A 22323-nucleotide genomic window follows, 5' to 3' on the forward strand; every position below is an offset into this window, starting at 1 on the left:
CTGGCGACAGATGCCACCCGGCTCAGCGGTCCCCCCACCCTCGCTTGTTTGCAGGTTGCTACGGCATCCGCCCCGAGCTGGTCAACGAGGGCTGGACGTGTTCCCGGTGCACGGCCCACGCCTGGACTGCGGTAACTCACCCCCGCGGCTGGGTGGTGCTCTGAAAGCCGCCAGGCCTGTGGGACCCGGCCCCGGCCGATCCCCAGGGTGACCTTGGGCGGCCTAGCCAGTTGGAAACGTCAGGACTTCGGGCAGGGGTGGGACCGGCCCCAGGGCGGGGAGGTGGTGGCCCTGCCCCCTCACCACCTCACCACCGGGCTGTCTGGTTCCCGCAGGAGTGCTGCCTTTGTAACCTCCGGGGCGGAGCCCTGCAGATGACCACCGACCGCAGGTGGGTGGCGAGGGGCTCCCCCTGGGGGTGGGGGGCCAGGAGGACCGAGCGCGCCCAGACTGCCCCTGAAGATCCTGTAAGCCCCAACCGGCCGGCGGCCACGCGGGGCGCAGGGGTGGGCGTTGGTCGTGCCAGCAGGGGCGGATCGCCTGTGCGCCCTGACCCCAGTCTCCCCGCAACCAGGTGGATCCACGTGATCTGTGCCATCGCGGTCCCCGAAGTGCGCTTCCTGAACGTGATGGAGCGCCACCCTGTGGACATCAGCGCCATCCCCGAGCAGCGGTGGAAGCTGGTACGTCCCCTGGGGTCCTGGCCCTGTGGGCGCAGACGCCCCATTGCAGCTTGGCCAAACCTGTCTGCTCTTAAAGGCGCAGCAGGCCCCTGGCTTGCGGTCTGTGTGCAGAGACGCGGTCTCTGCACAATCTTGCTGCCCTGTGCTTGCCGTCCTGCACAAGGGGGCGCCGCACAGCCTGCCCCCCGTCTCCTCCGATTCCTTCCCTCGGGGTCTGCGCTCCTGACAGACTGTCCAGTGCACGGTCCGGCGGTGCGGACGGCTCCCTCGTCCTGCAGGACTGAGCTTCACGCACCGAACGTACACGCCCCCTCCCCTACCCCCGCCACCACCGCTCTGCTGTCTGCCTGTCAGAGTTTGCGAGTGGGGTCACGCAGGACGTGTCCTGTGTCCGCTTTCTGTCACTGAGCACAGTGTTCTCCGGGTCTGTCTGTGTGGCTGCACGTGGCAGGATTTGCCTCTCTCTGTGGCTACGTCACATCCCCGCAGTCCATCGTCCATTAATGGGCACCTGGGCTGTTTCTGGGTCACGGCCATGGCCCTGAACACGGGGGTGCAGATACCCCTCTGAAATCATGTGTTCGTTGCCTTTGGGTAAATACCCCTGTAGTGGAATTTACAGGATCGTATGGTGGCTCTATTTTTTTTTTTTTTTTTAATGTTGTAAGTAATCTCTACACCCAGCGTGGGGCTCAAACACAACAACCCCACACAGGGAGTCAGATGCTCTACTGACTGAGCCGGCCAGGCACCCCTGGCGGTTCTATTTTTAATGAAAAAAAAATTTTTCTTAGTTATATTTTTTTAATGTTTACTTATTTTTGAGAGAGTGTGCGGGAGGGGCAGAGAAAGAGGGAGACAGACTCTGAAGCGGGTTCCACGCTCTGAGCTGTTGGCACAGAGCCCGAGGCGGGACTTGAACTCACGAACCGTGAGATCCTGACCTGAGCCGAAGTCGGACGCTTAAGACACTGAGCCGCCCAGCATCCCCTACTTTTAATTTTTTGAGGAGCCTCCATACTGTTTTCCACGGCAGCTGCCCCAGTTTGCGTTCCCACCAGCAGCGCACGAGGGCTCCCTTCGCCTGCGCGCCTACACTTACCCGTTCGGTAGGAGCCGTTGTAACAGGCGTGAGCTGGGATCTCGTGGTTTTGATTTGTCTCCCTGACGACGAGTGATGTGGAGCGCCTTTGCACGTACCTGTTGGCCAGCCGGACGTCCGCTTTGGAAAAATACCTATTCGGGTCCTTTGCTCATTTTTGAATCGGATTGCTTTTTCGCTACCGAGTTGCAGGAATCCCGTAACTAGGCCCCTCTTGACGCGGATCGCGCTTTCCCTGCAAGGAGCACGCCATCGCCATCCTCCGCTGTCCTCCAGGGGACTGTGGCCTCGAGGGGCTCACACCTCCTCTGCGCACCGATGAGGACGGTCGCCCCTGGGGGAGCCTGTGGGGCAGCGGACGGAGCGGGACGATGAGCAGGCCACCGGCCAGCCCTGTGACTAGACAGGTCGCTGACCTCTCTGTACCTCAGCTTTCCCCTCCGTCGGCTGGGCCGCCCGTGGCCTTCTGTGTGGTGAGCGTTCACGGGGCCTGACTGTGCGTAAGCTCCCGCCGTCAGGCTCGTCGTGGCCGTGAGTTCGCGGGCGGCTTCGCCGGGGACCCGTGTTGCCCACCCCCGGGCTGCAGGGGGGCAGAAGGCAGAGGAAGCGGGCTCTGGGCCTGTCGGGGGGTCCTGTGGGGCCACCCGGCCGGGTTGACGGGGCAGCAGGAGGGAGCCCGTGTGGGAGGGCGGGGGCCTTGGTCACGGAGCCAGCACTGCCCCCACCCGAGTCCCGACAGGTGATCAGGAAAGGGCCGGGTGGCCGCAGGGGGCTCCTCTGGGACGGCGGGCGTAAAAGGCTTCATTATTCAGGGACGTGACGGTGCCGTGCTTGGCGCCCGTGATAGATCCTCCCTCCCAGACGCTTTATGGATCATCTGACATTTCCAGCTTGCAGCCTCTTCATTACCAGTACTTGTAACGATGAATTAAAAATCCTTCTACATGAGGCTCACTTGTACTGCCTAATGGAGCCTCGTGAGGAAGCCGGAAGTTAACTCCTGCTTGTCCAGCCACCCGCCCGCCTTCCCAGGGCCACGTGCTGGCCGCGGGCTCGGGGATGGTCACTCCTGGTCATCTGTCCATCTGGCTGTCCCTATGACTACCTGGCCTCTGGCCCCGGGCACTGGGGCTGCCCTGGCTCGTGGGGGCGGGCCCCATGCCTACGGGGCCCTGAGCCCAGACCACCTCCCGGGCTAGCCAGGTTTGCGCCCATGCTCACCCCCGTCACCAGGCTGGGATGGGACCTGGAGGGACTTCGCGGTCCGGTGGAGACTCCAAGCGAGTCAGCTTGTGATCAGCTATGGGGGTGGTACAGGCGTGGCTGGTGGGGGGCAGGCGGTTTGAGCCGGCTCTGCCCTCTCGTCACCCCTGCTTTGAGGGGAGGCGCTGACGTCTGGCGGTGCTGGAGGGAGGGTGGGCCTTTGCCAGAGCAGGTTGACGGGTGGGCGTGAGGGGCAGGTTGAGCACAGAGGACTTGGTACGGGGCGATGGGGGGCGTCTGCAGGCAAGAGCAGCCTCCACGGCCAGCGTCACGCCCATCGGTGACCCCGGCTGCCCCAGACCACCGCTCTGCACGATGTCCGCCCTCCCTGCACCCCCTCCGTACAGCCTCCACCCAGGGAGACCCAGACGCCCAGCACCGGAGGCTCCGACAAATAGTGCGGTGGGGGCCTGGCCTGCATTGTCTGCGACGCGGGAGCTCAGGATGAGGGCCCCGCCACCCGCGGGCTGAAATGGGTTGTGCTGTGCCAGCCCAGCTGTTGGGTCCTCCTGGGCCTCCGCCGGCGGGTGGGGGCCTGGCTCCCTGCGCCTTCCACCCCTGCAGAGGAGGCCCAGTCCTGGAGGGTTAACGCGCCCCCGCCTGTGGTTGTGCGCCCGGCCCCGCGGGCTGGCGGGATTAGGTATTGACAGTTTAATAATGAGATCTCATTGCCATCGATCGGCGGTGGGCGTGCTCCTGCTGTGCCCTGTGCTGCGCGGCTTATCTGGCCTTTGAACACGGTTTACAGAGCGATAAAGGCCCACTTAGTAAGTGTAGGAAATGCTCACAGTGGCCGCCCTCGGGGCGGGGAGGGGGCAGGGCCGGCCTGCGGGGCGGACCCTCCTGGGGAAGAGCCTCCGGGTGGAGGAGGGGGCGGCTCCACAGTGCCTTATATTCAAAATTAAGGTAAAATTCCCCTTTTTAAAGTACAGTTGAGTGACTTTTAGTGCGTTCGTGGATTGAGGCAATCATCACCATGATGTGGTTCCAGAACATTCCACCTCCCCAGAAAGAAACCCGTCCCCATCAGCTGTCAACCCACCCAGCCCCCGGCCCCCACGAGCCCCCTTCCCGTCCGTGGATGAGCCTGTTGTGGACGTTCCGCTCGCGTGGCCTCATATCCCGCGTGGCCTCTCGTGTCTGCTTCCCTCCCTGCGCGTCATGTGTTCAGGGTCCGTCCGCGGGGCGGTGGGGGTGGGCGCCTCGCTCCTGCTCCGGCCGAGGGACGTGCCCGTGCGTGGCTGTTCAGTGCCTGTCCCAGGCAGCTGTGCAGAGACGGTGGGTGGAGGAGAATCTACAAGTGCTTCTGGAGGAAGCCACTGGCTGGGTCTGGGGGGCTCTCCACCACGGTCAAGACCCCTGGCCATGCAGAGTTCTGCGGGCTTTTCCCACAGTGCTTCCCCCAACAAACGCCAGCCCCCGGGGGCTGCTGAGTTCCTGCCCTGGGGCTGGGGGGGGTCGCTCCCGGGAGACAGCCCCGGGGGTCCCGGAAAGGGCCTCCTAGCCCCATGTCCTCGGCCTGTGTCCCCCCAGAAATGCGTGTACTGCCGGAAGCGGATGAAGAAGGTGTCAGGAGCCTGCATCCAGTGCTCCTGTGAGCACTGTTCCACCTCCTTCCACGTGACCTGCGCCCACGCCGCCGGGGTCCTCATGGAGCCTGACGACTGGCCCTACGTTGTGTCCATCACCTGCTTCAAGCACAAGTCAGGGGGCCACACCGTGAGTGCCCCGCCCGCCCCCTCCCGCCCCCCCGGCCGGCCGCCTGCGCGCTGACGCGGCCCTGTCCCCGCCGCCCCCAGGTCCAGTTCCTGAGGGCCGTGTCCTTGGGCCAGATGGTCATCACCAAGAACCGCAACGGGCTCTATTACCGCTGCCGGGTCATCGGCACCAGCACGCAGACCTTCTACGAAGTCAACTTTGACGATGGGTCCTACAGCGACAACCTGTACCCGGAGAGCATTACCGTGAGCGGGGCTGTCCTCGGGAAGCCCGGGGAGGGGGGAGGGCGTGGGGGGGGCGGGGCTGTCCTCGGGAAGTCGGCTCGGCCCCTGCGGTGCTCCCCTGGCCCCACCACCGCAGGAGGGCTCCCCGGGTGTCGCGACCCGTGCGCGACAATCACCGAGGTCAGGGTCCTGAGGGTAGGGGAATGTAAGAAAAAAGAAAGAAGAAAAAGTTTGGGAACAGGAGGGTCCCCTGGGCTGATGGCCCAAGTGATGGCTTTATTGTTGCTGTACACAATCTTTTATAATATAAGACTCTTATGGATCAGGTCATTCTAAGAATAAACAGGTTTCACATGATCACTGCCAGCCAAAACATTTAGTTCTGTATACCTTGTGAACTTTCTGAACGGGTCACAAGACCTTGTTGATAGATTGCTAGCAAAACACAGTTCCCATGTTTGTGTCTATCTGACTCGGGGTAGAAAAAGGGAGGTAGCATTACTGCCAACACCTGCAGACCACAGTCTTCAGGAATTAACTCTCTCAGCCTTGACAAGGCTTTCGTATGCCCTTGAAAGTGGGGGAATGGGAGGGGGAACCACCGGGTTGGCGTGAGTCAACGGGGAACGTTGCTCGACCCGGTCTCAGCCTGGCGCCGGGGCCCGGCCTCCCACATGAATGGGAGGGGGAACCACCGGGTTGGCTTGAGTCAACGGGGAACATTGCTCGACCCGGTCTCAGCCTGGCACCGGGGCCCGGCCCCCCACACCCGGGTTGTGCAGACGCTGAGCGGGAAGCAGTCAGTTCTAGAGTCGCCTGTGCTCACGCACTCGCTGGGAGAGTTCAGGCCCGGAACGCCACTCCCCTCCTGTGCACACACTCGAGGGCCAGGGCAGATGACAGTGGGCGGCGTGGGAGGCGCTGAAGCCCCACTTGCCGCCCCCTTCCTCCCTTGCAGAGTAGGGACTGTGTCCGGCTGGGACCCCCACCCGAGGGCGAGTTTGTTGAGCTTCGGTGGGCGGATGGCAACATGTACAAGGCCAGGTTCATTTCCTCCGTGACCAGCCACGTCTATCAGGTGAGCCGGCCCCTGCTTCGCCGGGGCAGGGACGGAGCCACGGATGGGCCGTGGCCAGCTCCCGCTGGGGACATAAACGCTCAGGGCTTCTTAGGCCTTTAAGTGGGGAGGGGTCTCCACTTGTCCGGTATTTTCCCCCCAAGTTGTCTTTCTGACTCCGCGTGTGTGGTACGCCATACAGACATAAAATTTACTGTTTTAAGCACTTTTTAGCATACAGTTCCACGCCCCGCACTTTTTTTTAATCGCGGTGGTTGTGAGTTTCTTTCCGTGATTGTGGAAGGGAAGTTATTCAGCGGCTTGAAATCTTAGAAGAAAATCACCCATGTGCCATGTTCCGCCAGCACCTGGATCTCTCCGTGGCACACCCCTCACCCCTCCCTCTCTGGGTGCTCCTACTTGATGAGTGGGGGCGGGGGGGCCGCCAGGGCAGGGCTGGCCAGCGGGGCCGCCGCTGAGAACCGGCTCCCTTTGCAGGTGGAGTTCGAGGATGGGTCCCAGCTGATGGTGAAGCGCGGGGACATCTTCACCCTGGACGAGGAGCTCCCCAAGAGGGTCCGGTCGCGGCTGGTAAGTGGCAGAACAGGGTGGGGACGCGGCCCCCTGGAAGCCGTTAGTGGTCCTTGTGGAAGCAGCCTGTCTAAATGGCCTTGACCTCCCCCTCGTCCTTAGTCGCAGGGCTGGAACAGCCCAGCCAGGAGGAGGCGAATGGGGGGGGGGGGGGGAGGCATTGTGCTCGGTGCGCAGGCCGCAGGCCGCCTGAACACAAAACCTGAGCTCAGAGCTTCTCCAAAGCTCATCCCTTTTCAAAGGGAACAATGAGTCCCAGAGGCGAGGGATGGTGACAGGGCTTTTTCTCCTGGGCCCTTGGCATTTGTGTTTCTCCTGTCTTGAATGCAAAGGCAAGGTTTTGACGGGCAGGGGCCTGTGGCCATCGGTGAATGAGCTCAAAGTAAGAGCTGGTTTGGGTCGCAAGGCCGACCTGACCCCAGGATCCCTCCGGGAAGCGCAGGGGGCCCAGACGGAGCCCGGCCACCCAGGCACCCTCTGGGAGGACAGCCCAGGCTCTGGGCGCCCGCTCCCCGGGGCCCGTGACTAGGGGGGCCTGGATGGCTCGCACACGGGATCAGGGGCTCACGCAGAGGCAGGAACGCTGGGCAGCCGTCCCTGGAGGCCGGTGTCACTCCCAGAAGGTCACTGGTTGAGGGACCGTGCCTGGAGGCCGCGGGCATGTGCTTCAGCCGGGTGCCCGCGCGGAGCCCCCCGGGGGGCTGCTGTGACGAGGCATCTTGGGATTTTCAACCACAGACGTCGTCTGTCACGGTCCTGAGGCCAACTTGTGGGCTCAGATTTGGTGGCTGGGGACAGCGGCCTCTGGGTCACAGACGCCTCCCTTCTGGTGGCAGGAGGGAGAGGGAGAGCTCCCGTGGGCCTCTTTGTTTAAGGGCCCCGATCCCATTCACACGGCCTCCTCCCGATACCGTCACCGTAGGGGTCAGGCTCCCACAGACGGATTTGGGGGCGCCCCGCTGCCACGCTAACCCCCGTGCCGTCTGGTCTCCCGCAGTCGCTCAGCACGGGGGCACCTCAGGAGAACACCTTCTCGGGAGAGGAGGTGAAGGCCGCCAAGCGCCCGCGAGTGGGCACCCCACGCGCCCCCGAGGACTCAGGACGGAACCCGGACTACCTAGCGTTCATGGAGAGCCTCTTGCGGGCGCAGTGCCGGCCCGGGGCCCCCTTCTAGGACAGCCGGCCGCCCGGCGACCCCTCGGCCCAGCAAGGCAGGCGGCGGCCGGCCCTGGCGTTTGCTTGCTGTGAATTCCTGTCCTCGCCTCCCCGGCCCCCGAGAGGCTACCTCTGCGCGGCCGCCCCCGCTCTGCGGCGACAGGAGCCAGCAGGACGCCGGCATGCGGCCCCCGGACTCAGGGAGCAGGGCCACGCGGGCTCTGGGGGGGCCGGCCGGGGACTCGCGCCACCCCCACGACTCAGATTCGTAAACCATGTAAGCTCTTCTCGAAAAGGTGCTACTGCTTTGCCTGCCTCCTGAGCAGCCTTGGAGGTTGTGACTTCTGTACATACGTGACCTTTGTGAGGCTCTTTCTAGAAATACCTGTTGTTTAAAAAAACACGAGGAAAAAAAGGAAAAGAAAAGGAAAAAAAATCCCCGAAGTTGTTTTCTAGATTTGTGGCTTTAAACACGAAACAAAACAAAACACAAACGTTCTTTTTTTTCCAGAACCAAGATACGCTGAGGGAGATAAAAGCATCTCGGGTTTTTTGTTGGCTTGTTGGTTTGTTGGTCATTGTTTTAAAACCTCGCTTGTCTGCGCACCAGCGGCAGGGAGGTGCCCTGCATGCGGGGGGGCCCGGTGGCACCCGGGAGGCCAGGCAGGGTGCCGGTGACAGGGTGACAGGCGTCGGCCCGTCCCTCCTCTCTCCGGGACTTGGCGAAGGTCTGGGCGGCCGGCCCTGCCTGCTCCCTCTGGGGGCGACCACCAGCTGCGGGGGTCGCAGAGCCCCTTTCCGGTCCACGCGCGCCTTCACGAAATAAACACGCTCTCTCCTGGTTTGTTCCCTCTCCTGCTTCTTCCCCTCGTGACTGCACTGCCGGCCGGCCGGGGGCCTCCGCTGTTTGCAAAAGGCTCTGTGTCCCCAGAGCGTCCCCCTCCCGGCCGTGTGCGTGGCCGGGCGTCTGTTCACCGACAAGCGTGGGTGACATCCGTGGCTGTCCGGGGAGGGAGGATGTGAAACCAGCCAGCTCTCCCCCCCGCCCCCCCCCCCCCCACCCTGTGGCCCAAGTCCAGCGGTTCCCCGTGGCCCCAGGCCCTGGCCGCTGCCCCACCGGCGCAGGGGTGCCTGCCTTGGACCCCGAGGGGCCAATGGCATCCGCGTCTTGCTTGGGAGACGTGGGTCTGTGCGTCTGGGGGACGCTGATGTCAGCACGGAGGAACCGGGATTTCGGAGGCGTGCTTGTGAGGGGCTTTGGGCCCCCGCCCACCTGCCCCCGGGCAGCCTCGCCCACCGCGGCGGCCCCTGCCATCCTGCCCAGGGATTGCCGGCAGAATCTGCTCGTGTAAAAAAAAAAAAAAAAAATTAAAAAGAGTTCTGCTGGTTGCCCAGCCAGAAAGAGCTATATAAGGAGAACAGAAAAGATGTAAATGAGCCGAGAACCTTGCGTTTCGTTGGTGGGGGCGGGGGGCAGGTGCCCTGGAGGGAGCGGGGGCGGGAGGTGCCGCGGGGAGCCCGCCGGATGTGGGGGTCCCCCTCTGCATGCGGCAGCCCCGCGGGGCGCCGGCACTGTGTTCATATGTAGTTTGAAAATGCTATTTATATTGTAAAGGGAACAGGAGGAAGGGGGCTGGCCCTCGGGCGGAGGGGTGGGCCAGACCCAGGCAGGGTCTCTCTGGGTCTGGGTCTGGGTCTGGGTCTGGGTCTGGGTCTGGGTCTGGGTCTGGGTCTGGGTCTGGGGCGACGTGCAGACAGGCCGCGGCTCGGCGAAGGGGAAACGCACATTTCCCCACCAACGTATACCCGTGTCTGTGTACAAAAACGAAAAACAAAGCCACCCGCCCTGATTTTGCTCCCACCCAAGATTAAGGATGCGCTGTATTTTTGCCTAATTTCCCCTGCCTCTAGGTTCGTAATGAATTAAAGGCTCGTGAGCACTGCGAAACAGAGCTCCCTGGCGTGGCGGTGTCTTCATTTCGGGGTGGGGGGCGGGCCCCCAGGAGGGTGGGGGGGCGGCCTGGCCCCTCGCTCCCGCTCCGGGCTTCCTGATGGAGGGTGGTTCTTCCGCGCCGACGTCTGGCCGCGGCTTGCGTCCCCCCACACCCCTTCCTAGAGTCTGTCGGGCTCCACTCACAGTCAGGCTGGTGGCAGCGGTGGCTGAGGCAGCAGGTCCCCCCCCACCCCCCCGCCCGAAGGACAACTCTGGGGGCGCCTGGGTGGCTCAGCTCAGGTCATGATCTCACAGTTCATGAGACCGAGCCCCGCACTGGGCTCTGGAGCCTGCTTCGGATTCTGTCTCCCTCTCTCTCTGCCCTTGTCCCACTCACGCTCTCTCTCAAAAATAAACTTAAAGAAAGGTTTAAAAAAACAAAAAGATTCTGTCTTTGACCCCTTGTTTGTCTGGGGCCAGTGGCCACCTTCTCCCACTGCCCTCGTGACCACGACCCGGTTCCAGTGACGTCTGAGCCGAGGAGGGTGCCACACTGTGGGGTCTCCCAGGCCTGGCATGAGGCTGGGCCCCCAGGCTTTGTGAATGTGCCACGAATCCAACAGGTCCTGGGGGGGGGGGGGGCACCAAGGCAGCAGGTCGGACCCCCGCCTTGGTGGAGCCAACAGGACTGGGCGAGGCAGCCGGTAAGTATGGCTCATCCGGTGAGGTAGAAAGAGCAGGGGAAAGGGTGTTACGTTCGCCCGGGGAGTCTTGAAGGAGGATAGAGAGCCAGAGGGCATGGTCCGTGCAAAGGCCCCGGGGCAGGACCTGGCCTGGCATATCGGAGGAGCGGTGAGGGGGCCTGGGTGGCTGGGGCAGAGTGAGCGAGGTGGGGTGGGGCGGGGCGGGAGGACAGGGAGGGGACGGGGCAGGTCGTGCACAGCCTTGTGGGCCTCGGGAGGACCTGGGCTTTGACCCCAGGGAGGTGGGACCCTAGAGGGCTGCGGGCAGAGGAGGCGGGACCTGACTCTGGTGCTCATGGGCGCCCTCTGGTGGCCGCTCTGTGGAGGCCGGGCTGCGGGGGTGGATGAGGCCAGGAGCCTGGGGACCGGGGCTGACGGGACTCGCTGAGCATCTGGAAGGTGGTTTGGCCACAGGCTGGGGTGAGGCAGGCCAGGGGCAGGGAGAGCAGCTTGGACTTACGGGAAGCTGGACACACGGGCCTGGGAGCGGGGAGGGGGGCCCTTGGGAGAGACCGGCGTGCAGGTGACATGTTTACGGGACACTCGAGACGGGGACCTGGGACTAGACCCCCCCCCCCCCCCAGGAGCTGGTGCAGGACTGGGGACGAACCGCCAGCGACGTGGGGGACCCCAAACGGGGTGCTCGGTTTTTCCTCCCCGGCAAAGGGCGTCCTCGCGAGGTGGTGGCGTCCTGGACAGCGAGTTCCTTTGATAAAATCACCTGCCACCGCCACCTTCACCCCACTTCTCGGATCCTCCTTTTCGGGGAGCCCCTGCCCCCAACCAGGACTCCGTTTCCCCACCTGTTCCAGGGGCCTCTGAGCCTCCCCAGGGCCTGGCGGCCACTGTCTGTCCTCACCCCCGAGGAGGGGGCCGCGGACCCAGGCGGTCTGGCTGCAGAGGGCCCGCCGTTTGCACCCCTCAGGTGAGCGGCCGTGCCCAGCCGGTGGGGGTGCCTGGTGCCCGGGCCCCGGGTGCTGGGCCGGGCCCTGGAGAGAAGCCCGAGGAGAAGAGAAAGACAGTTGCTGGTTCTCTGGAGTTTAGGGCTCAGGAATGGGGGAGGGGGGGTGGGCACCAATACAGAGGGTCGGCTGGTGGCCACAGAGACCTCTCCGAGCAGATGTCTGGGAGGTGACGTTTCAGGGATCTGAGCCCTCTTGGGGCGCCTGGGTGGCTCGGTTGGTTGAGCGTCCGACTTCCGCTCAGGTCGTGATCTCACGTCTGTGGGTTCAAGCCCTGCATAGGGCTCTGTGCCGACAGCCTGCTTCCAATTCTTCGTCTCCCTCTCTCTGTGCCCTCCCCCCGCTCCGGGTCTGTCTCTCAAAAAATAAAAATGTTAAAAAAAAAAAAAACGATCTGAGCCCTCAAGGGACAGCCTATCAGAAAGACTGGGGACAGGTGCCCGGCGTGTGAGTATATAGTCCTGGGACACCCATGGCCCTCGAGCCCAGTCTGGCCTTCCGCTCGTTTTTGTCTTTTGTAAATAAAGTTTTATTGGCACACGGCCACGCCCATTCGGTTAGTTGTTACCTCCGGTGGCTTTTGTCCTCCAGAGGCCGAGCCCACCCTGCCTGCAAAGACAGACGCTCGGTATCGGTATCGGCCCCTTACGCAGAGCAACGCGCTCACCCCAAACCTCGGGTGAGCGGGAGGCCGCGGTCCCCACGCCCCCGCTGTGCCTGCATGTCCCCTGGTTCTCCCGCGGGGCCAGCCCTCGGGCCCCAGGCCCGTCTTGTCTCTCAAAGGCTCCCAGTTAGGCCGCCTGCACCGTTCGCACCCCACCCCCTCCGGAAGTGGAAAGAGAGACTTTGACCGAAGGCCCATCCGCTCAGTGCGTCAGTCAGGCGTCTGGCCCTTGACTTCCGCTCCGGCCATGATCTCGCGGTTTGTGGGTTCAAGCCCCGCGCCAGGCTTCTGTGCTGACGACGCGGAACCTGCTCGGGAAGTCTCCCTCTCCCTCTCATCCTGCCCTTGACCCCGCGCGCGCGCATGCGCACTCTCTCTCTAAATAATCTTTAAAAAATAAAAAATAATAATAAAGAAACACAGCACCCAAGGTGTGCATGGGATGTAGTGTATTTGAAAGTAATTTCTGTGGCACCGGCCCGTCTCAGTGGCCCCTACTGGCCCCTGGACACTTCGGCTCTGTTGTCCCCAAATCGCATCGGCCTGTGACCGTCAGCCTGGGCTTCAGGGCCCACCTGCATAACCCACGATGCTGTCCTCGTCTCAAGACCCTTAACCACATCTGCGAGGACACTTTTTCCAAACGAGGTCAGAGGCACCGGAAAGTGGGGCGTGGGCATGCATCTGGGGGGCCCCGGTCAAGCCGTTCCGGTGTCCTTTCCCCCCCACAGACCGAGTGACCCCTGCCTGGTCTCATGACTGTCCCCTACTTGACTGTGGGCCCCATGCGTGTAAGGACAGGGTCTTGGTCCCCTTTGCAGCCACCATGCTGGCCCCAGGGCCTGGCGGCCGTATCTTTGAGTCCCGGTGTGGGTGGATGGGCTCCAGACAGCCTCGGGGGCTGGTTCCCTACAGGGGCCATCGGGAAAGGGTCTCAAGAGATGAGGGAAGGGAGAGACTAGCCGGGTGAGGGGCGACCTCTCGGGGCACGCCCTTCAGAAGAGCTGTGACTCTCCTGTCACCGTCCGATGTCACACAGGTGGTAGCTGATGAAAAGGATCACGCAGGATGTGGTGGGAATCCCCAAATGGAAAAACCACAGGAAGCCAGCTGGGCTACAAATGGGGCTTTGAAACTAGTGTTTTGACTGGATACGGCGAGGCCCAAACCAAAATTACCTCGTGACACTAGGACACTCTAGTTAGAAAAAGCCATGTCCCCACGGCCTAGCCATCCTGGAGCTATTTTGTGTAAATACGGAGGGTTGAACACATGCGTAAATTTAAAAAAAAAATTTTGTTTGTTTTTGAGAGAGAGAGAGAGAGAAAGAGGGCGAGCACAAGCAGGGGAGGGGCAGAGAGGAGGAGAGAGGGAATCCCAAGCAGGCCCCGCGCCATCAGCACAGACCCCAACGCAAGGCTCGAACTCACGAACCGTGAGATCATGACCTGAGCCAAAATCAGGAGTTGGATGCCCAACTGACGGAGCCACCCAGGCGCCCCAGGCTTTAGGCTTCTACCCCAGGGAGGTGGGAGCCCTGGAGGGCTGTGGGCGGGACCTGACTCAGGTGCTCACGGGCACCCTCTGGTGGCCGCTGCGGGGAGGACGGACTGTGGGGGCGGGGGCGGGAGCCTGGGACCAGGGAGGCGGGGACTGCGCTGTTCCCGGCTGGGGATGACGGCGAGGACCAGGCGGAAGCAGAGAAGAGTTGTTGGGGGTTGGCACCTTGGAGGTCCCCGCTGACCCCGAAAAGGGGCCGTGCGGGTGGAGCAGGGGAGCGAATGCCTGGCTCGGGGGCGGGGGGTGGGGGGCGGTCCCCAGTCTCAGACACAGAATTCCCCTGTTCGTTGGTGAAAAGCAATACTCCCTTACAGGGGTGGACTGTGATTTCAATAAATCAGTCCCCTGTGGTTGGACACTACGATTGTTTCCAGTTTTTCCCAGTTAGGGACCATGCTACAGCCAGGCCACGTTTGCGTGTCTCCTCTCTTGAATGCATTCCTTTAAAAAGAGTGGGGGGTGGGGGGTGGGGGGGGGCGCCTGGGTGGCTCAGTCGGTTGGGCGTCTGACTTCGGGTCAGGTCATGGCTCAGGTCATGATCTCGCGGTCCGTGAGTTCGAGCCCCGCGTCGGGCTCTGTGCTGACGGCTCAGAACCCGGAGCCTACTTCCGATTCTGCGTCTCTCTCTCTCTCTCTCTCTGCCCCTCCCCCACTCATACTCTCTCTGTCTCTCTCTCTCTCTTTCAAAATTAAGTAAACATTTGGGGGTGCCTGGGTGGCTCAGCCAGTTGGGTGTCCGACTTCAGCTCAGGTCATGATCTTGCGGTCCGTGAGTTCCAGCCCTGCATCAGGCTCTGTGCTGATGGCTCAGAGCCCAGAGCCTGCTTCGGATTCTGTGTCTCCCTCTCTCTCTGCCCCTTCCCTGCTTGTCTCTGTCTCTCTCTCTCTCTCTCTCAAAAATAATAAACATTATAAAAAAAAAAAAAAAAGAGCGGGGTGGGGATCGCTGGCTGGAAGCATCTGTGAAATTACTTTTAATTCCTTCAGCCAGGTGACCCCCTCATCCCCATGCGCCCCGCCGTGTGATGTGGGAGGATGCCACCTCCCAGCCCTCCGGACGGAAGCTGTGCCCCGGCCGTGGTCTTTGTCGACGGGATAGGTGGAAAGTGGCATCTGACCATGCCTCCACGTCCCTTCCCCTCCCGATGAGTCAGGCCGAGCATCCTTTCACACGATTAAAAAGCTTTTTGTCAGACCTGTCTTGAAACGTATTATTTCAAAAAGTCCCCAGTGACCGTTCCCATCACCGAGAGGGTTGATTTGATGTGCAATCCCTCTCCACGCTGTATCCGTCCAGCTCAGCGTCACTCGCCGAGCCCTGGGTCGGGGGCCACACCCAGGGCGACTCTCTTCTCATTTGATTCCGTGAAATTACAAAACCCAAGCCCATAATTAGTGTGCGGTGACCGTGGTGGCAAGTGACTGGTACTGGGCACCGGCTCCAACCAGGACCCGGAAAATGCAGGGACGGCCCGTCCAACACCTTTCTTGCTCTCCCCCCGCAGGCTGGGCCGGTGAACCTTCCCACGAGGGGGGGGCAGCCATGCACCCCGCACCCCGACTTTGGTCCCGCTGACTTGCAGAGAATCCCCCATTTGGGTCTGCTGAGCATTTGGACACCATCTCACTTTATTTTTTATTTTTTTAATGTTTATTTGTTTTTGAGAGTGAGCCCGAGCCAGGGAGGGGCAGAGAGAGACAGAGACAGAGAGAGGAGAGAGAGAGCTCCACGGAGCCCAATGTGGGGCTCGAACTCAGGAACCGTCAGATCGTGACCTGAGCCAAAGGACACCAGACACGGTTTGAAAACCCACGCCCTGGGGCACCAGAGTGGCTCATTCGGTTAAATGTCCAACTCCGGCTCAGGTCATGATCTCAGGGTTTGTGGGTTCGAGCCCCTCATCAGGCTCTGTGCTGACAGCTGGGAGCCCGGGGCCTGCTTCGGATTCTGTCTCCCCCTCTCTCTGCCCCTCCCCCGCTCACGCTCTGTTTCTGTCTCTCAAAAATAAATAAATGTTAACAAAATTTTAAATAAAAATAAAATAAAACATACGCCCTGATAGATCACCCGTCTGTGCCCCCAACCAGAAAAGAAAACCCTCGGGTATCACTGAGGGTCAGATGGCTGGTGAGGGAGCCGATTTTCCAACAGCTCAGTCTCCCAAAGAGCCCCGACTTGTTCCCGGGGGTGGGGTTGTCGGCCCCAAAGGGATGGCCCCCGGGACACCCGAGGGGCCCAACCCGCCCCACGCCCCGCCTCTGAATGTCGGCAGCCGTGGAAGTGGCTGGCGCACCCGCCGCCACAAGGAAACGTTCTCTCCCAAGTCGTCTTCCAGACACGCGGAGGAGCGCAAATCCTCCAGCGGGCAAAGCGCGGGGTCTTTGTCGCTCAGCGGAAGACGGGGCCACGGCCATCGCGCTCATCATTTCCTTCCTCACTGTGTCCCCACGAGGAGGAAAGTCGCCCGCACAGGCCGTTGACCGCGCGGAACTTGTCGCTGACGAGTGTCCCCCTCCCCCACCCTGTCTTTGTGTAGCCAGTGGCGCCTCCTGGCTGTCACCGGAGGGCACTGCTCACGCTCGCGGCGTATTTCCAGGTCGCGGTATTTACCTTAGGATTGTTAGCGCATCTTTTTACACCTCGATGAACCACTTTCGAGCCACTGATTCGTTGTTGTTTTTTTTTAAGCTTTTACGTAACATACAGATACGTACATGTAAGTGAATAATGACCTGGTGAATTTCGACAGTTGGGACAGCTGTGTGATCAGCCCCCAGATCTAGAAGCGGAACACGCCCACTGCCCCCAGGAAGCTCCCCCACGAGGCCCTCCGGGTCACTGCGCCCCAAGAGGGTGCCCGCGTCCCATCCCTATTCATCGCCCCAGATGCGCTTTGCCCGTTTTGGATTTTATATAGATCTGGAATCTCGCAGGATATCATTCTCTTTGTGGCTGGCCTCTTCTACCCAAAACCGTATCTGTGAGATTCATTCGTATTGTGTCTATCGGGATGCAGTGTTTCCTTGTTAATTTTGCATGAAAATCTGCGGGTTTTGCATGTTCTAGCGTATGAATAAACCATGATGCATCTATCCAATTCTACAGTTGCTGGGCATCTGGGTTGTTTCTATTTAGGGCGTCATGAATAGTGCTGAGAACCTTCTCCAACAGGTGCAAGCATTTCTGCTGGGTGCAGACCCAGGAAGGGGACAGCTGAGGCATACCCTTTGCACATTTTTACGAGTAGCATGACACGGAACTACCCGTGAGAAAGGCTACTCCAAGGACCGTGAGGGACAAAGAGCCAAAAAAGCAATGAAAGGTACTTGCCCGCATGTACTGGCCAATGATGCCGTTGAGGCGCAGGCATAGTCTTTCAGGGAAAATCTCACGAGATTCTTGGGAAATGTGAGCTAGACCCCCCGGTTCAATTTTGCAAAGTCGTCTTGTCACGTCTCCCTCGGAAGCAACCCACCAACCCGGAGCCCGCACTCGGAATAACGTGGCTTCTGCGTCCTAACTCCTCAGCCCACCTCGGCCACTCAGGTGCATCAGGCCCGACCTGAATGTTCCTTCTCCAAGGACGGTTCTCCTGACCCTGGGCCAGAAGGAAGCCCTTCCTCTCTGTGTTCCCATTCCAGCTTTGGATAGATGGTCGTCGTGTCTTCACCCCCATGGTGAGACATCGCAGAGGGCAGCTCGGGGCCTGGCCTGTGGCCAGTATTACAGGCTGACTAGGTTAGCAGTCGACAATCACTCTTGGAAGACTTACCATTCAGCAAGGTCCTTTGTGTGGCTTTTCTTCCGTGATCTTTGCGACAACCTTACGAGCACATTCTCATTTTATACAGACGAGGATGTGGAAGCACAGAGAGGTGAAGTGACTCGCCCAAGGTCACACAGCAAGCAAGGGGCAGGGCTGGGGTTTGCATCCCGGATACCTGGGCCCGGAGCCCACATTTTCGGCCCCTTCGGCTGCGATGCAAGTTGTAACCTGATGACAATTGCAGGAGGTGGGGACTGGGGGTCTACCTCATTCCGTTAGGGCTCCAGGGACCGACTACCACAGACCGGGCGGCTTACAAACAGTGCCCGTGTGTCTCTCACAGTTCTGGAGGCTCTAAGTCCAAGATCGAGGTTCTGCGTCTGGCGAGAGCTGCTTCCTGGTCCATAGTCCCCTGTCTCTCGCTGTGTCCTTACCAAGCAGCAGGACTGCGGGAGCCCCCCGGGGTCTCTTTTATAAAAGCATTGACCCCCTTCACGGGGGCCGCACGCTTATGACCTAGTTGCCCCCGAAGGTCCCTCCTTCCCACCCCATCACCCCTGCGGCAGGATTGAAGGTATGAACTTGGGGAGGGAGGACACGCAAGGCAGTCCACGGCGGAGATCTGTGGTTCGTGCGCCCGGGAAGTCATTTGCTCGTAGCTGTTTTCGTGAACCTCCTTTTTCACTTAACCTGACGGCGTGGACGTTTTCCATATCATTAAATATTCATGCCCCACATGTTAGTATCCATCTAATATTATAAATGTTTTTATTTAGCCGTAATTGATATTCCATTAACGTACACGAAGTTATAAAGCTCCATAGGGTTGGCAAATAACATACCCCTGCCCCCTGAAATAAATAACTACCACCTGAATTCGGGGCGCCTGGGGGGGGGTTCAAAGTCCTACTTTTGGTTTCGGCTCAGGTCGTGATCTCGAGGTCTGTGGGTTCGAGCCCCACGTCGGGCTCTGTGCTGATGGCCGGGAGCCTGCTTGGGATTCTCTCTCCCTCCCTCTCTCTCTGCCCCTCCCCCACTCGCCCTGTCCCTCCCCAAATAAATGAACTGAAAAAAAAAAATATTTCCCTCCTTCCAGAATATTCCCCCGGCAGCCCTCCATGCTCAGAGGCAACCACTGATCTGTTCTCTGTCCCCGTAGACTGGGGTTGCCTCTTCTAGAACTTTCTGTAAACGGAACCGGGCAGAACACAGGCATTTGTGTCTGCTCTCCCTCCCTCAGCTCCATGCATTTGAGATTCACCGAGGCTGTGGCGAGTTGCCCACGCGCATTCCTTTTGCATCGCTACGTAGCATCCCGCCCCGTGGCTGGGCCACGGTCCACGTGGAACGCTCACCGGTTGGCGACATCTGGCAATCACGCGTGAAGTGTCTGCGAACTCCCTCACACCTGCGCGTATTTGTGGACGTTTTATGAGACTTTGCCCTTGGGGTTCGCTCTCACGGAAACTTCTCCCGCCTGGGGACACTCAGGGCAGTTTCCAGCGTGGGGTGCTGGAATGCTAAAGAATGTTGCGGTGACCGTCCTCGCACCGGATCGTAGAGCAGAGAAGGAACGATGCATGGGGTCGGGGGTGCGGCAGGGGCGCTAATGGCCACCAGGGTGGCCGGAGGCAGGTAAGCAACGGCTCACGGAGGGGTTGGTGTTTTCTGGAAGATCGCTAGGGAGCACTAGGGGGATGCTGAGCCAGGAAAGGTAGGATTGGCCCAGGGTGCGTTGCAGGGACAGGTCAGGAGACCCCTGTGTTATCTCCTGAAGGGCCATCGCGATGGGACAGAAGAACGGACCGCGGGCCGCTCTCGAACTCTTGCCTCGGCCGGAGTCAGTGCCGTGACCATCTGATAATGGAATCTGTTCGGAACAGCTGCCTGGTGACAAGTATAATAAAGCGTATTAATGAGGCCATTATTACTCCCTAATTAAAAGCTAATAACTAAGAGTTAATTGCCTTTAAAAGATGAAGCAAGGCTGGGCTGGGATTTATCTCTGTTTGCCTTTGCGTGCCTGGATAGGCTGATATTTGGGAACTAATTAATTGAATCAAATCTTAAGAAAACTAATAATGTCCTCATGCCGTTTGGGCCGTGAATTAAAAGGTGTCTGAGCTCCTTCATCTGGAGTCCTGTGCCCTCGGATCCTGCACTGGGGAGCCTGGGAGCTGGGCGAGGGCGAGGTGGGCGTCTGGGGGCACCTGCCCGTCCTTGGCCGGTGGGGCCCGGGTGTCCCCGAGTCAGGCTGCCCAGAGCTGCCCAGACACCAGACGGCCCAGCCAGGCCCCCGACCGGCTTCCACTGCTATTAATAATTATTGTTACCTTTGGCCTTGACCTCGCTGAGGACTCCCAAGAAATTGCAAATCACTCGTACAGAGAACCCCCAGTAATTGTATTTTACAGACGTCGTGCCTCACGGAAACCAGGAAATCCGCACAAACACAGTCACTCGGGCACGAGCCTCTCGCGACTTCACCAGGGAGCCTTTCTCAACACTTTTTAAATCCACATATATACAATTTTCTTTTAATTTCTTCCCCCGGTGCTGATAAGGTTCAAACTTTGGGCCATTTAACCATACGATAGGTATTTAATGGTGTCCCCTCTGCCCTTCCTGTGCTGGTGGAAACCGGGGCTTCAGGCTTGGCTTTTAGGGAGCCCCCAGCCCGGGAGGAGATACAGTCGGAACCTCACCTCCCTCGCCCTATGGGGCCGGGGGTGCCAAGGGGACTGGAGTGGGGCCCCCAGAACGCTGCTTGGAGGAAGCCGCTGCCGGAGCCGGGCTTTGGAGGACGAGAACAAGTTGTCTGGGGAGAAATGGCGACAGGTAGGAAGGCACCGTGTTGCAAGGCGGGGTGGGGAGCCCAGAGCTGGAAGGCAGCAGGGGTTCAGCGGGACCTTGAACTGGGGGTTAAGAGGATGCCCTCAGCGGAGAGCCACAGGGGGCCGTCTAAATCGCAGAGCTGGCAGAGCCCCTCGGCTGCTCAATCACCTTCCGTGGCTCCCCATTGCCCCCAGGATAAAGTTCAAACCATTATGGGCACCGCTTACAAAGGCGGTGGGCATCTGGTCCCTGAGACCTTCGCCCCTTGATTTTCTGCCTTTGGTGCGTCTACACTTACGGTAACTATTGATAGGTAAGGACGCACCGCTGTCCCTTTGTCCACTGCTTCCTGGCTGTTTTGTAGATCTGATCTCCTTTGCTGCTTGGCGCGTTTTGATGTGTTGGGTATCGGTGTGTCTTAGACGGCTTCGTCCTGTTCTTTTGCAAAATTACTATCGGTTTTTCCTTTGTGGTTACCATGAAGCATCCATAAAGTACCCTAAAATCATAACACCCCATTTTTTGAGAGAGAGACAGAGAGAGAGAAAGAGAACATGAGCAGGGGAGGGGCAGAGAGAGGGGGAGACGCAGAATCCGAAACAGGCTCCAGGCTCCGAGCCGTCGGCACAGAGCCCGACGCGGGGCTCGAACTCTCGGAGCGCGAGATCGTGACCTGAGCCGCCGCTTAATCGACCGAGCCCGCCAGGTGCCCCTTTCTCGCGATACTTTGAACGGGGCCGCCCGGTGCCCTCCCGGCCTGAGGGTTTGCTGCTGAGACATCCACCTGTGGTCTGATGGGGGCTCTCTTGGGGCGGGGGGGGGGAGCCCCGGCCTGAGCCGCGGGGTCGGAGGGGGTGCTGCCGGCCGGAGGGGACCGCCGGCTGGCTTCCGGCGGCGGGACGGGCACCGCCGCGGTCGGGCTCCCCCTTCGGGTGGGACTGGGGGCTTTGCAGCGGCTCCCGTGGGGGGAGGGGCGGTCTGCGCGAGCAGCCTCCCAGGTGCTCCCGGTCAGGCTCCCTGGCCCGGTGGCAGGTGGGCTCAAGTGTGCGCGCCTGGGCTCGGGCCAGGCTCCGGGGCCGTGGGGTCCTCCCCCACGGAAGGCCCGGCTCAGATTGCTACCTGGCGGCCGCCTCGGAGGGGAGCAAGCTGCTGGTGGGGACTCCTGCTGGTCTGGCACGCGGGAGCAGGTAGCAACTCGGTGGCACCACGCGGGCCCCGGCTGGCGCGACACACCCCTCCCCCCCCCCCCCCCCGACCCCGTCCCTCCCCGGGCACAAGCTTGTTGCCAGGGGTCAAGCCCCAGACACTCCCCTGCACACCCCGCGGTGCGAGACCAGAGCGGGAGTTCCCAAGGAGCGCCCCCCAACGCTGGGGGAGCCCGGTGCCCGCCCTGGACTTCCTGGCACCCCCTCGCTGCCCGCCCCCCCCCCCCAGCCCACCCGAGCAGAGGCGGCTTCAGGAGAGACCCCTGGAGCGGGGCTGCGCCGGCTCCCTCCGTCCCTCTGCTTGGCCTCACCCCTGCGTTCTAGAATTTTCTCGCTGCTGTCTGGTCCCCCAAATCGTTAGTTGCTGTTCTCCTGAGGGAGCCAAGTCAGCTATGGCCTATGTGGCCGTCTCAGTGGCTTTGCTTCCTGATTCTCCGCTTTTCGGTTTGTTTGTTTTTTTTAAGTTTATTTATTTACTTTGAGAGAAACAGCGTGAGCGGGGGAGGGGCAGAGAGGGAGAGAGAATCCCAAGCAGACGCTGAGCTGTCAACACAGAGCCTGACACGGGGCTCGAGCCCACGAACTGTGAGATCACGACCCGAGCCCACACCGCCACTTAACCCACCAAGCAGCCAGGTGCCCCTGATTCCCCGCTTTTATCCTCCAGGCCCACCGGCCTGGGGGTGCCCACCCCTACCTCCTCCAGGCCTGGGTGTTTCTTCTCTCTCTGCCCACGGACACCAGGGCCCTGGGCTCTCAGTTTGAATGTTGCCTGCTCTAGGAAGACTTCCTACTCCCTGATTGCGCTGGTGAGCTTCCTGCCAGGGACATCCGTGTCTGGTGCCCAGCTCCCCATCGGT

General features: G+C 60.8%; 1 protein-coding gene across 1 annotated transcript in view; it reads left to right on the forward strand.

Moving 5' to 3' along the window:
• The window catches only part of KDM4B (lysine demethylase 4B), a 130603-nt gene extending 120857 nt beyond the window's left edge, over nucleotides 1-9746 (forward strand). Inside the window, 8 exon segments of the mRNA XM_030292681.1 lie at nucleotides 55-131; nucleotides 336-391; nucleotides 575-683; nucleotides 4582-4792; nucleotides 4795-5012; nucleotides 5950-6069; nucleotides 6547-6639; nucleotides 7637-9746. Of these exon segments, the coding sequence (XP_030148541.1) occupies nucleotides 55-131; nucleotides 336-391; nucleotides 575-683; nucleotides 4582-4792; nucleotides 4795-5012; nucleotides 5950-6069; nucleotides 6547-6639; nucleotides 7637-7813 (1061 nt within the window). The 3' untranslated portion in view covers nucleotides 7814-9746.
• Nucleotides 9747-22323: the final 12577 nt, after the last annotated feature.

This window comes from Lynx canadensis, chromosome A2 (genome assembly GCF_007474595.2).
Source record: "Lynx canadensis isolate LIC74 chromosome A2, mLynCan4.pri.v2, whole genome shotgun sequence".
Classification (NCBI taxonomy): Eukaryota; Metazoa; Chordata; class Mammalia; order Carnivora; family Felidae; genus Lynx; species Lynx canadensis.